The sequence below is a fragment of the Chiloscyllium punctatum genome, chromosome 22 (assembly GCF_047496795.1).
Source record: "Chiloscyllium punctatum isolate Juve2018m chromosome 22, sChiPun1.3, whole genome shotgun sequence".
NCBI classification, from domain to species: Eukaryota; Metazoa; Chordata; class Chondrichthyes; order Orectolobiformes; family Hemiscylliidae; genus Chiloscyllium; species Chiloscyllium punctatum.
The window spans coordinates 30,397,804-30,412,528 of record NC_092760.1 but is presented as its reverse complement, the minus strand read 5'-3'; the positions used below and the strand labels follow the sequence as shown (position 1 = coordinate 30,412,528).

General features: G+C 43.0%; 1 protein-coding gene across 10 annotated transcripts in view; it reads right to left on the bottom strand.

The window, feature by feature from the left end:
• Positions 1-14,725, bottom strand: part of dgkza (diacylglycerol kinase, zeta a) — a 790,120-nt gene that overhangs the window by 169,400 nt on the left and 605,995 nt on the right. For all 10 annotated transcript variants that reach the window (XM_072591939.1, XM_072591942.1, XM_072591938.1 and 7 more), the window contains one exon: positions 5,459-5,499. In XM_072591939.1, the coding sequence (XP_072448040.1) occupies positions 5,459-5,499 (41 nt within the window). The remainder of the gene's footprint in view (positions 1-5,458; positions 5,500-14,725) is intronic.

Genomic DNA, 14,725 nt, shown 5'->3' with positions numbered 1-14,725 from the left:
GGAAATCTAGATACACCACATCTACTGGGTACCCATTGTTCACCGTGCTCATAATGTCTTCACAGAATTCCAGTAGGTGAGTTAAGCATGACTTGCCCTTCATGAATCCATGCTGCATCTGCCCAACGGGACAATTTCTAATCAGATCCCTTGCTATTTCTTCCTTGATAATAGACTCAAGCATTTTCCACACTACAGAAGGTAAGCTAGCCTGTCTATAATTCCTTATCTTTTGTCTACCTCTCTTTGTAAACAGTGGCGTCACATTTGCTGCTTTCCAATCTGCTGGAACTGTCCCAGAGTCCAATGAATTTTGGAAAATTACCACAAGTGCATTTGCCAATTCTCCTTCCACCTCTTTTAGTATTCTGGGGTACATTTCATCAGGGCCAGGAGACCTGTCTACCCTTAGCTCCATCAGCTTGCCCAACACTACCTCTTTCATAATAAAGATTGCTTCCAGGTCCTCACCTACCTTTGTCTCTTTGTCAATTACTGACATGTCATTCCTGTCTTCAACTGTAAAGACTGACACAAAATATCTGTTCAGTGCCTCGGCCATTTCCTCAAATCCCATTACTAAATCCCTCTTCTCATCCTCTGAAGGACCAATGCTTACTTTAGCCACTCTTTTTCATTTTATACACTTTTAGAAACTTTTGCAATCTGTCTTTATAGTCTTAGCTTGCTTATTCTTATAATCCATCTTCATTTTCTTTATAGCTTTTTTTTGGCTGTCAACCTTTAAAGATTTCCCAATCTTCTGGTTTCCCACTAACCTTAGACACTTTGTATCTTTTTTCATTCTGTTTGATAGCCTCCCTTATTTCCTTAGACATCTATGGCAGATTGGCCCTTTTCCTACCTTTACATAAGTATATACTTTTGCTGAGGTCCTTGAAAAATTGCTTTGAAAGTCCTCCACTGTTCAGCAACTGCCCTGCCATGAAGTCTTTGCTTCCAGCTCAACTCATCCAAGTGTAATCTCCTTTTTTTAAGCACAGGACCCTGGTAGTGGATTTCATCTTCGCACTTTCTATCAAATTCAACCGTACTGTGATCGTTCCTTCCAAGAGGATCCCTAACTATGACATCATTAATTATTCCTGTTTCATTACACAGGACTAGAACTAGGATAGCTTGCTCCCTCGTCGGTTTCTTTACATACTGTTCAAAAAAACAATCACTGATATATTTAATGAATTCCTTTTCACCATCCTGACTTGCAAATGTATCGCCATTCCATCACTGTCGCTGGGTCAATATCCTGGAATTCCCTTCCTAATGGCATTGTGGATGTACCAACACCAAATGGACGACAGTGTTTCAAGAAGGCAGTTCACCACCACCTTGTCAAGGACAATTAGGGATGGGCAGTAAATGCTGGTCCAGCCAGCGATGCCCACATCCATGAATGATTAAAAATAAAACAAGGTTCAGCAAGTTCAAAGAAAAGCAGGTAGTAATATCAGAAACATGGTTAACCATCAAGTGCAAACAGTGAAATTCACAGCTGACCTTGGAGGAACCTGTTTGGGAGAGGTTACAGCACAGAAACAGATAAGTGGATAGTTTTAAGTGTAGCCTTGCTGTAAATCTACAACAGTGAATAAGGTGGGTTCTTTCTTGATTGTATGTTTTTATTGGGATCTGTCTCTTGATTAAAGTTTAAAAATATAAGCCATAAGTATTAAGTTAGCCTGGAGCAGTGTTTTATACAGCAATAAGACGGTGCTATTTTCTAGGTCTGTAGATTAGAAGAAGCAAAGTGGCCTTTAGTAGAGTGATATACTCTTCTTGTCGGATGTGGGAGTTTAGAGAGCGTTTACGTGTTACTGAGGATTATATCTGCAATAAACGTCATTGGTTACAAATCCTGTCAGATTAAATGGATCAGTTGGAGCAACAGTCATAGGCAATGAGGAATTTACAAGAGCTGGGGGTGTGATGCACGGCACTTATAGGAAGGGAGGAAAGCTGCAGATATAGTCAGGTAGATGGGTTACCTCCAAGAAAGATAGGAGACGGAGGCAGGTAGTATAGGAGTCTTCTGTGGTTATCTGTATTACAAACAAGTATGCTGCTTTGGAAAATGTAATGGGTGATGGGCTTTCAGGGGAATGTAGAACGAACAGCCAGGTTTCTGGTATCAAGATAAGCTCTAATGTAATGAGAGTTATGTTGGGCTCTGAGTGATCAATTGTGTTAGGGGACTCTCTAGTCAGAGGCATAGACAGATGCTTCTACGGCCAGCAGTGAAAAATCAGAATGGTATGTTACCTCCTTGGTGTCAGGGCTAAGGATGTCTCAGAGTGGGTGCATAGGTGCATATGTTCTCATAGGGGAGAGGGACCAGAAGGCGATCATTGTATACATTGGAACTAACGACATAGGAAGGAAAAAGAATGAGATTCTGAAGGAAGAATATAGAAAGCTAGGCAGGAATTTTAAAAAAAAAGAGGTCCTCAAGGGGAGTAATACCTGGATTACTCACGGTGCCATGAGTCAGTGAGGGTAGAAATAGGAGGATAGAGCTGATGAATGTGTGGCTGAGGAGCTGATGTATCCACATTTTTGGATCATTGGAAACTCTTCTGGGGTAGAAGTGACCCGTACATGAAGGCTGAATTGCACCTGAATTGGCAGGGAGATTTACTAGAGTTGCTCAGGAGGATTTAAACTAGTAAGGAAGTGATTGCTGTGCCTCTTGCTGAGATATTTGTATCATCAATAGTCACAGGTGAGGTGCCAGAAGACTGGAGGTTGGCTAACGTAGTAGCATTATTTAAAAACAGTGGTAAGGACAGGTCAGGGAACCATAGACTGGTAAGCCTGACGTTGGCAGTGGGCAAGTTGTTGAAGGGAACCTTGAGGGACAGGATTTAGAAAGGCAAGGACTGATTAGGGATAGTCAACATGGCTTTGTGCGTGGGAAATCATGTCTCATAAACTTGATTGAGTTTTTTGAAGAAGTAACAAAGAAGATTGATGAGGGCAGAGCGGTAGATGTGATCTATATGGACTTGCGTAAGGCATTCGACAAGGTTCCCCATGGGAGACTGGTTAGCAAGGTTCGATCTCATGGAATACAGGGAGAATTAGCCATTTGGATACAGAACTGGCTCAAAGGTAGAAGACAGAGGGTGGTGGTGGAGGGTTGTTTTTCAGACTGGAGGCCTGTGTCCAGTGGAGCGCCACAGGGATCGGTGCTGGGCCCTCTACTTTTTGTCATTTACATAAATGATTTGGATATGAACACAGGAGGTACAGTTACTAAGTTTGCAGATGACACCAAAATTGGAGGTGTAGTGGACAGTGAAGGACGTTACCTCGCATTACAATGGGATCTTGATGGGCCAATTGGCTGAAGAGTGGCAGATGAAGTTTAATTCAGATAAATGCGTGGTGCTGCATTTTGGAAAAGCAAATCTTAGCAGGACTTATACACTTAATGGTAAGGTTCTAGGGAGTGTTGCTGAACAGAGAGGTCTTGGGGTGCAGGTTCCTAGCTTCTTGAATGTAGAATCGCAGGTAGATAGGATAGTGAAGGCGGCATTCGGTATGCTTTCCTTTATTGGTCACAGTATTGAGTACAGGAGTTGGGAGGTCATTTTATGGCTGTATAGGACATTGATGAGGCCACTGTTGGAATATTATATGCAGTTTTGGTCTCCTTGCTATCAGAAGGATGTTGTGAAACTTGAAAGGGTTCACAAAAGATTTACAAGGATGTTGCCAGGGTTGGAGGATTTGAACTATAGGGAGAGGCTGAACAGGCTGGAGCGTTGGAGGCTGAAGGATGACTTCATCGAGGTTTATAAAATCATGAGGGGCATAGATAGGATAAATAGACAAAGTCTTTTCCCTGGGATGGGGGAGTCCACAACTAAAGGGCATAGGTTTAGGGTGAGAGGCGAAAGATACAAAATGGACCTAAGGGGTAACTTTTTCACGCAGAGGATGGTACGTATATGGAATGAGCTGCCAAAGGAAGTGGTGGAGGCTGGTACAATTACAACATTTAAAAGGCAACTGGATGGGTATATGAATAGGAAGGGTTTGGAGGGATATGGGCCAAGTGCTGGCAATTGGGACTAGAGTGGGTTGGGATATCTGGACAGCATGAACGGGTTGGACGAAGGGTCTGTTTCCGCACAGTACATCTCTATGACTCTTATGACGAGCAAGCGGAACCTTTCATGGAATAGATTAGATTAGAATAGAATCCCTACAGTGTGGAAACAGATCTTTGGGCTCAATAAGTCCACACTGACCATCTGAAGAGTAACCCACCCAGACCCATTCCCCTGCTCTATATATACCTCTGACTAATTCGCCTTACAGAATAGAATGGAGGCCTTCAGAATTTTAAAAGGAACTGAACTACTGAACTTTCCAGTCAGAACACAACTACAATTATCACATCACAAGGTGACAAAGGCATGGACTGGAGTATCTGTGGTAGTTGGGGTGATGTAGGATAGCCACAGACAAGCTGAAGGGGGTGGGGGGGGGGGGAAGAGAGGTAGTCTTTGTAATGAAGAAAATATGGAGTCAGAAATTCAGTTCAGGCTGAAAGGGACTGCGAAAGTTGTGCACAGTCTTGCTTGTCCCAAGAAAACAGGAGCATTTCTACTTAATTAGTATGATGTTTGTATTATACATACAATTATCTTTATGGCCTTTGCACGAGGTTAGAAACATAAGCTGTCATATAGACATTGAGCACCATATCAGAAAGTTAGTAGTAACATTCATGCCTGAATCCATAAATCTAAAAGTGCTCTTCAGATACTGATACCTTAATACAGCACTGTACTGAGAGAGCGCCAAACTATCAAAGGTGCCATCTTTTGGAAGAGATGTTAAATTGAGATCTAATATGCCCTCCCAAATGCACAGAAATGTTATCATAGCCAGAGACAGTGAAATGTCCCTACCAACATTCATGTCATAACTAAAATAATAAAATAGATGATCACCTGTTGTGCTGCTGTTTCTGGGAGATTACGGTGTGAAAATTGGCTGCTGACTGTTATAGATTAATAACCATTGACGACACTTCAAATCTTAATTGGCTAGGAAGTAATGTGGATCATTGTGACATTCTTTTAATTGCATCTGGAGTGAGACTGCCATGGTCCCATTTCATATAGACACCTTAAGACTTCAATGCAAACCCCAGGAGCAGAATGATGAAAAGACATGCTGCAAAACTAGTGCTGAGTTAACCATCTCGTATACCTCTGCAGCAAGACTAATTCTGTTTCACAAAAGTTGTTGAATCTAGAAATTTGCTGGGAACTAGTAGCTACAGAGTTAGTGGCATCCCATAAAACTTGGCCTGTGTTTAGTTCAGCAGGATGCAATTCAGAAGACTACTTGGTAACCGCTATCAGTGAAGCTATTAATCAACAAAAGCTAACATGTTATTCATCACTTGGGAGTCTATTCTTACCTGTGCTCGATCTATTCTGTAAAATCGGTCAGCAGTGGTTGCTGAAAGGAAAACAAAGAGAAATTAAAATGAAGGATTAGGCTCCAATCTGACTGCTTGCCACACTGGTACGTCGAACATGTGCTGCAAAAGAGAAATTGCACTGTTTTTGTACAGAATAGCTTTATCTGAAACAAAAAAAAATTGATGCACAACACCATTGGCCAGAACCAGTCAGAAAATCAGAAGATGTTGCTTCCAAACTTCTGGCATATTTCACCTGCTCTGTATCAATCATTGTGACAGATTCACTGGACCTTGGGAGATAGTGCACACTAATATGGTGTTTCTATTCAAAACGTGTGATCAGAACATATGGAAACCACAGACCCAATTGTCTTATTTCAATTCAGCATAATTTATGAGATCATTTCCCAGGAATTGTTTTTCTTAGAACAGAGGCATTCAAAATTATGAAGGGTTCTGATAACGAGTTGTTAGGAAGAAATTGCTCCCACTATCAAGAGTGTTGATCGAGAGAGTACACAAATCTTAAAATGATGGGCAAAAGAACCAGGTGAGATTAGGAGACTTTATTTTGGACTCAATACTGTAAGATATAGGAACAGAATTTTGCCATTTAGCTCATTGAGTCTGCTTTGCCATTCAATCATAGTTTGTATGTTTCTCACCCTGACTCTCCTGCCTCCTCCTTATATCACTTAAACTCCTTACTAATCAAAAACCTGTATGTCTCTGTCTTAAATGCACTCAGTGACTTGGCCTCCACAGCCTTCTGTGGCAATGGGCTCCACACATTCATCACCCTCTGCTTAAATAAATTCATCTTCATCTCAGTTCTGAAGGATGACGCCTTCACTCTGAGGCTGTGCCCTTGGGTCTTAGCCTTTCCACAGTGAGTTCTTATGACCTCGAATGCAATACTTGAAAGATTGCTGGAAGAAGATTTAATAATAAATTTCAAAAATGAATTGGATAAATACTTGAAAAGGAAATGTTTTTTGGGCTATGAGGAAAGCTTACTTCTGTGCCATAACCATTCAATGATTCTATTCTGAGACCAGGACTAATGGGGTAATCTTTGAAAAGGCTGGCATGGGCACAATGGATTGATTGGCCTCCTTCAGTGCTCTATAATATGAGATTCACTTTCAGTAGCCACAGGAACACCACTAAGGATTGAGAGAATATACAACAAACACTCGATGATAACTAAGGACAGAGTGACATAGCTTTGTCTGTACTCTTTGTGAGCATGACTGGTTTCAGTATGCAGGGAATTTACAATGGTATCTAATCACTCCCATGATACTTGTGTGGACTGTGGGTACTTATGTGTGGAGTTTGCACATTCTCCCTGTGTCTGCGTGGGTTTCCTCCGGGTGCTCCGGTTTCCTCCCACAGTCCAAAGATGTGCAGGTTAGGTGAATTGGCCATGTAGTGTTAGGTGCAGGGTTATATGTAAGGGAATGGGTCTGGGTGGGTGCGCTTCGGCGGGTCGGTGTGGACTTGTTGGGCCGAAGGGCCTGTTTGCACACTGTAAGTAATCTAATCTAATCTAAATGCATACTCTAGACCAAAGGCACTGCATATAATATACTTAATGCTGCCTTTCTCTGTAGACAGTAGGCTATTAAGACTTCAGTCATTTTCTCCATGAGTGAAGACTAGGATTGCCAACCCTCCAGGACTATCCAGGAGTATCTCGGAGCAAGGGATTAATCTCCATGACTACATCAGATAATATTGACACAGGATCTTTAATGTAGTAAAATGTTCTAAGGCACTTCACATGAGAGTCAACCAAAAAAATCTGGACGCTGATTAACAAAGAGAAATTAGGACAACTGACTGAAAGCTTGATCAAGGAGGTTGGTTTAAAGGAGCATCTTAGGAGACAGAGAGGCATGAGGTGGAGAGAGGAAATTTCAGAGCAAGCAGAGTTATCAATTATGAGACAATTACAATTTGGGGTGCAGGAGATGCTGTATTTTGGAGTGTGGTGGAAATTAGGGGCATTTTCCCTGACGGACAGAGTCCAGGCAGTTTTACATAGGATTACGTGGATGGCATCTGGATCGTTTAGTCAGTGGGAAAAGGGAAATCAAGGCTATTTTCTTCAGGTGCAGTGGAGGAGGCAACTCCAGGTTGTTACATATAAGGAGGATGGGGCATCGCTACTATTCAGGCAGGTCTGCGCAGAAAACTGTTTGTTAGGGGGAATCCAGCTATTTTTATGCTCTGGGGGATGAGAAGCAGCAAGACTTACTGTGACTGTACAAACTGCTGGTGAGACCACATCTGGAATAGTGTGAGCAGTGTTGTTCCCCTTATTTAACATAACTTCATTGGAGACAATTCAGAGAAGGCTCATTAGGGTGATCCTGTCTTATGAGCAAAGGATAAGCAGGTTGGAACGCTACTCACCAGAGTTTAGAAGAATGAGAGGTGATGTCACTGAAACATACAGGATTTTTAAAGGACATGACCAGGTAAATGTTGAGAGGATGTTTCCCCTCTGAGACAGTCTTGGACCAGGGGATATAGTGTCAGAATCAAGGGGCACCAATTTAAGACTGAGAATCATCACAGCCATAAAAGGGTGGTTAAAAAGACATTTGGTATGCTTGCCTTCATTCGAACATAGAACACTACAGGCCCTTCGGCCCTTGATGTTGCGCTGCCCTGTTAAACCAATCTGAAGCCCATCTAATCTACACTATTCCATTCCTATCCATATGCTTATCCAATGACCATTTAAATGCCTGTAAAGTTGGCTAGTCTACAACTATTGTAGGCAGTGTATTCCATGCCCCTACTACTGAGTAAAGAAACTACCTCTGACATCTGTCCTATATCTATCATGCCTCAATTTGAAGCTGTGCCCCCTTGTGCTAGCCTTCATTGCTCAGTTATTTGAGTATAGGAGTTGGGAAATCATGTTGAAGTTACACAGGACTTTGCTGAGGCCTTTTCTGGAATACTGTGTCCAGATCTGGTTGCACAGTTTTAGAAAGGATATTATTAAGCTAGAGAGGTTTCAGAAGAAATTTACCAGAAAGTTGACAGGTGTGAAAGGTTTGAGTTATAAAGAAGGGCTGGAAAGGCTGGGATTTTTTCACTGGAGCGTATGAGGTTGAGAGGCGACCGGACAGAAGTTTATAAAATACTGAGAGATAGAGACATAGTTAATGGTAGCTCTCTTTTCCCTAGGACTGGGAATTTCAAGTTAAGGGGGCACATTTTTAAGGTGAAAGAGAGAGAGATTTTAAAAAGACATGAGGGGCAAATTCTTTACACAGAGGGTGGTACGCAAGTGGAATGAATTTCCTGAGGAAGTGGTGGATGTGGGTACAATTACAACATTTAAAAGACATTTGGATACGTATATGGATAGGAAAGGTTTGGAGGGATGTAAGACCACAAGACAAAGGAGCAGAAGTTAGGCCATTTAGCTCATTGAGTCTGCCCCACCACTCGTTCGTGGTTGATAAGTTTCTCAACCTCATTCTCTCACTTTTTCTCCATAACCCTTGATCCCCTTGAAAATCTCAATCTTAAATATATTCAATGACCTGGCCTCCATAGCTTTCTGTGGCAATGAATTCCATTGATTCCCCACTCTCTGGCTGAAGAAGTTTCTCCTTATTCCCATTCTAAAAGGTCTTCCCCTTATGCTAAGGTTGCGCGCTTGGATCCTAATCGCACCTACCAATGGAAACATCTTCCCAACATCTACTCTGTCCAGGCCATTCAGTATTCTGTAAATTTCAACTAGATCCCCCCTCATCCTTCTAAAATCCATCGAATATCTACCCAGGGTCTTCAAATGCTTCTCATATGTTAAGCTTTTCATTCCTGGGATCATTCTTGTGAACCTCCTCTGAACACGCTCCAGGGCTAGTACATCCTTCTTAAGATATGGGGCCTAAAACTGCACACAGTACTCCAAATGTGGTCTGACCAGAACCTTATAGAGCCTCAGAAGTACATCCCTGCTTTTATATTCAAGTCCTCTCAAAATAAATGCCATCATTGCATTTGCCTTCCTAACTACTGATCAGTTTACCTTGAGAGAATCCTGGACTAAAACTCCCAAGTCTCTTTACACTTCAGACTTCTGAATTTGCTCCCCATTTAGAAAATAGTCCATGCCTCTATTCTCCCTACCAATGTGTCTGACCTCACACTTTCCCATGTTGTACTTCACCTGCCATTTCTTTGCCCACTTTTCTAACCTTTGTTAATCCTTCTGCAGCCTCTCCATCTCCTCAATGCTACCTGTCCCTCTACCTATCTTTGTATCGTCTGCAAACTTAGCCAGAGTGCCCTCAGTTCCTTCACCTAGATCACTAATGTGTAAAGTGAAAAGTTGTGGTCCCAACACTGAGCCTTGTAGAGTACCACTTGTCACTGGCTGCTATCCTGAGAAGGACCCTTCCATCCCCACTCTCTTCTTTCAGCCAGACAGCCAAGCTTCTGTCCATGATAGCACCTTGCCTCAAACATCATGGGCCCTCATTTGACTCAGTATCCTCCTGTACAGCATCTTGTCAAAAGCCTTCAAGTCTGGATAGATAACATCCATTGGCTCTCCATGGTCTAATTCAAAGAATTCTAGCAGATTTTCCAGGCATGACCTCCCTTTGATAAAGCCATGCTGACTTTGCCCTATTTTACTATATACTTCCAAGTATTCAGAAATCTCATCCTTCAGAATGGATTGCAGGATCGGGTTTAGTGTAATCGGTCTGTAATTTACAGTCTTTTGCCTTACTCTCTTTTAATACATGTTAGCAATTTTCCAGTCTTCTGGGACCCCCCCGACTCGAGCGATTCCTGAAAGATCACCACTAATGTCTTCACACTCTCTTCAGCTATCTCCCTTAGAAATCTGGGGTGTAGTCCATCTGGTCCAGGTGATTTACTAACATCAAGCCATTCAGGTTTTCCAGCACCTTCTCGGCCACCATACTCTGCTTTGCCCCCTCACTCTCTTCAATTATTGGGACATTACATGTGTCTTCCACCATGAAGACTAACGCGAAGTAATTATTCAGTTCCTCAAGCCATTTCCTTGCTCCCTATTATCTCTCCAGTTTCACTTTCCAGTGGCCCAATGTCTACTTTTGCCTTTCTTTTGCTCTTTACATATCTAAAGAAACACTTCCTTTATATTACTGGTTAGCTTACCCTCATGTTTAATCTCCCTCATTTCTTTTGTTATTGCCCTCTATTGGTCTTTGTAAGCTTCCCAATCCTCTGGTTTCCCAATGTCCTTCACCACATTATATGCTTCCTCTTTTGCTTTTATGCTATCCCTGACTTCGCTAGTCAGCCATGGTTGCCTCATCGTCCCTGTATCATATGTCTTTTTCCCTTGGGATGAATCTCTGCTGTGTCTCCTGAATTACTGTCAGAAACTCCTGCCATTGCTGCTCCACTGTCTTTCCCGCTAGGCTCCTCTTGCAGTCAATTCAACCCAGCTCCTCCCTCATGCCTCTATGATTGCCTTTATTCAGCTGCAATACTGTTACCTCTGATTCTATTCTGTCCCTCTCAAACTGCAGAGTAAATTCAATCATTTTATGATCACTGCCTCCTAAGGGTTCCTTCACCTTAAGCTCCCTCATCAAGTCTGCCTCACTGCACAGTACTAAATCCAGTGTTGTCAGATATGGAGAAAGTGAGAACTGTAGATGCTGGAGATCAGAGTCGAAGAGTGTGGTGCTGGAAAAGCACAGCCGGTCAGGCAGTATCCGTGAAGCAGGGGAATCGACGTTTCGGGCAAAAACCCTTCATCAGAATCAGGCATTCCTGATGAAGGGCTTATGCCCAAAATGTCGATTCTCCTACTCCTCGGATGCTGCCTAACCAGCTGTGCTTTTCCAGCACCACACTCTTCAACTATTGCCAGATATGGGCCAGGAGCAGGCAGGTGGGACTAGTTTAGTTTGTGATTACGTTTGGCATGGATTGGTTAGACTGAGGGTCTGTTTCCATTCTGTATGGCTCTATCTGGAGAAGATTACAAAGATGGGAAGGGATGAGACCAGAAAGAAAACAAGAGTGCAAAACTTACAAACTGAAACTTGGCCAGAATAAAAGTCTACATAGATAATGAAAGACAGGCCTGATAGAGTGATTAGAACTCAGTGGGAGGTGGGAATAGAGGCAGCGGGTTTTGGATGAGCTGAAATTTATGGACGGTGGAAGACAGGTCTGGAGTGCATTTGAATAGTAAGAACATTTAGAGGTAATAAAGGCACGGGTGAGATTTCAGGTGGAGATAAAGTTAAGGAAAGGGCTGATGGAATGGATATGTGGTCAGAAACTTATTCTGGACTTGCACTGAAATGTAACACTGAAGTTGTGCAGAGCCTGGCTCAGCCTCAGACAAAAGCCAGAGAGAGAATGGAGTTGATGGTTAGGGAGAAAAAGGTTGTGGTAGGTGTTAATTAAGTATTAATTTTACTTGATTGTATGTTGCACATACATAGAGACACATGGAGAAACTACGATATACTTATGTATCAAGATGTAAGATTCTAATTTTCAGTTCTGTAAATAAACATACATGGCATGCCACAAGGCATTAAGCAATATCTTTAAAGGAACTATGTTCCCCTATTTAATTTTTATTGGATTTTAAATGACTGCTAGATGAGCAAGTTGCTTGCTTCTAGAAATTTTCAGCAAATATTAGGGTATAAATTTTCATCTCATTGGGAATTCACACCTCCATTGTGTGTGAACATTACAGTAAAACCCATACAAACAGCATCTACCCCAGCAAGTTCTGAACAAAGGAAACATTGAAAATTATTATGGCTGAGATGGTGCTACTGGCTCCACAGTTACCTCACACAATGCAGAATTGCCTTTGACCAGAGACAACAAAATCACCTCATTCGGTTGAGTTGACACATCCATGAATCCTGTCACATGTCTGAAACCTCTCTTTTTTTTTAAGAGTAGCTTTAATTATACAGTTTTGAACTCTTAGATTGTTTTCTTGACATTGGAACAAACAACAAGTAGAAATATTCCCAGTTACAGCTTATCTCCACATTGAATCTCTCGTAAGAACTGACTTCTGGAAATAAATCTATTCCTTGAAAAAAGTGAATTGGCCATGCTAAATTGCCCGTGGTGTTAGGTGAAGGGGTAAATGTAGGGGAATGGGTCTGGATGGGTTGCGCTTCGGAGGGTCGGTGTGGACTTGTTGGGCCAAAGGGCCTGTTTCCACATGTAAGTAATCTAATCTAATCTAATCCACAAGAATCATATTGTTACGCATTCAACTGCACCCACCGTATCCAATCGCCTAATGAATGGGATTCTGCCAGATCCATCAAATACAATTACCTTTAGTGGACAATGACTTACTAAACTCTGATTCATGTGAATTAATGCCCATTTAAAAAAAAATCTTCATTGTAATTTCTTTTCCTTAATTTTCTCTTTTCTTCATATGCTCATCTATCTGTATATGTTGCAAAAATCATCCCCCTTTGTTTGGGTGCTTGAATAAACCATCCTTTATGTTTTAATCCTGAAGAGAATTTGTTGCAAAAGCACGGCCTGTTTTGAAAAGAAAATTAAATTAAAAATTCAAAACAAGTTAACAGATCCAACCATGTTATGGCCAGAACAGAAAGATCATAAAATTGTCTCTTATTTGTGACAGAAAATAGGAACGCACATCCAAGATGGGATGCTTGCAGACATGTTACAGTACGAGAAAAGTGCACGAAAGTCTGACCAGGTAGAGCAAGGTAAAGTTACTCTAATCTTACCAAAACACAGGGCTGGTCTCTCTGGCACCCATCCAATGTAATTGCTTTTTTTTAATTTCAAAAATATACTTTATTCATAAAATGATTTGATGGTCTGTACATTTGGTCATGCCATACATATGTCCACATTTACAAACACAGATTCGAATTTATCCTTGTCATATACAGGTCTGTGCATTTTTCAATCTTATACATATATTTGGCTGAGGCATCAGTAGAGCCCAAAAAACGTCCGCATGGGCCCCCTGTTCTTCTTTAGGCAGGCCGATCTTACACGGTGGTCTTTCCCCACCGCGCCTTGGCGGCAGCTGCCCCAAGCTTCAGCGCGTCCCTCAACACGTAGTCTTGGACCTTGGAATGTGCCAGTCTGCAACACTCGGTCGGGGTCAACTCCTTCAGCTGGAAGATCAACAGGTTTCGGACCGCCCAGAGAGTGTCCTTTACCGAGTTGATGATCTTCCAGGCGCAGTTAATGTTCGTCTCGGTGTGAGTCCTGGGGAACAGACCGTAGAGCACGGAGTCACGCGTCACGGCGCTGTTCGGGACGAACCTCGACAAGCACCACTGCATTCCTCTCCAGACTTCCTCTGCATAGGCACATTCCAGAAGGAGGTGTGTGACAGTCTCGTCCCCCCCCGCAGCCACTTCGAGGGCAGCATGCGATGCGGCAGAGAGTCCGGGCGTGCATGAAGGATCTCACAGGCAGAGCCCTTCTCACCACCAGCCAAGCCACGTCTTGGTGCTTGTTGGAAAGTTCTGGCGATGAGGCATTCTGCCAAATGGCTTTGACAGTCTGCTCAGGGAACCATTCGACAGGATCCGCCCTCTCCTTTTCCCGAAGGGTCTCAAGGACGCTACGTGCTGACCACTTCCTGATGGACTTGTGGTCAAAGGTGTTTTTCTTCATAATTTCTCCATGAAGGACAGGTGATACGGAACGGTCCAACTACTCACAGCGTTCCGCGGCAGCGAGGCCAGGCCCATCCTTCGCAACACCAGGGACAGGTAGAACCTCAGTACGTAGTGACACTTGGTGTTTGCGTACCGGGGATCCACGCAGCTTGATGCAGACACACACAAAGGTGGCCATCAGGGTGAGGGTGGCATTGGGCGTGTTTTTTCCCCCATTGCACCGATCTTTGTACATTGAGTCTCTTCGGACCCGGTCCATCTTTGATCTCCAAATGAATTGGAAGATGGCCCGGGTGACTGCGGCGGCACAGGTCCTGGGGATAGGCCAGACCTGTGCCACATATAGCAATACTGAGAGTACCTCACACCTGATGACCAGGTTTTTTCCCGCGATGGAGAGCGACCGTTGCCCCCATCTGCCTAGTTTCTGTCTCATCTTCCTGATCCGCTCCTCCCAGGTCTTGGCGCATGCCCCAGCCCCCCCGAACCAAATACCCAGCACCTTCAGGTGGTCAGTCCTGACGGTGAAGGGGATAGAGGATTGGACAGCCCAGTT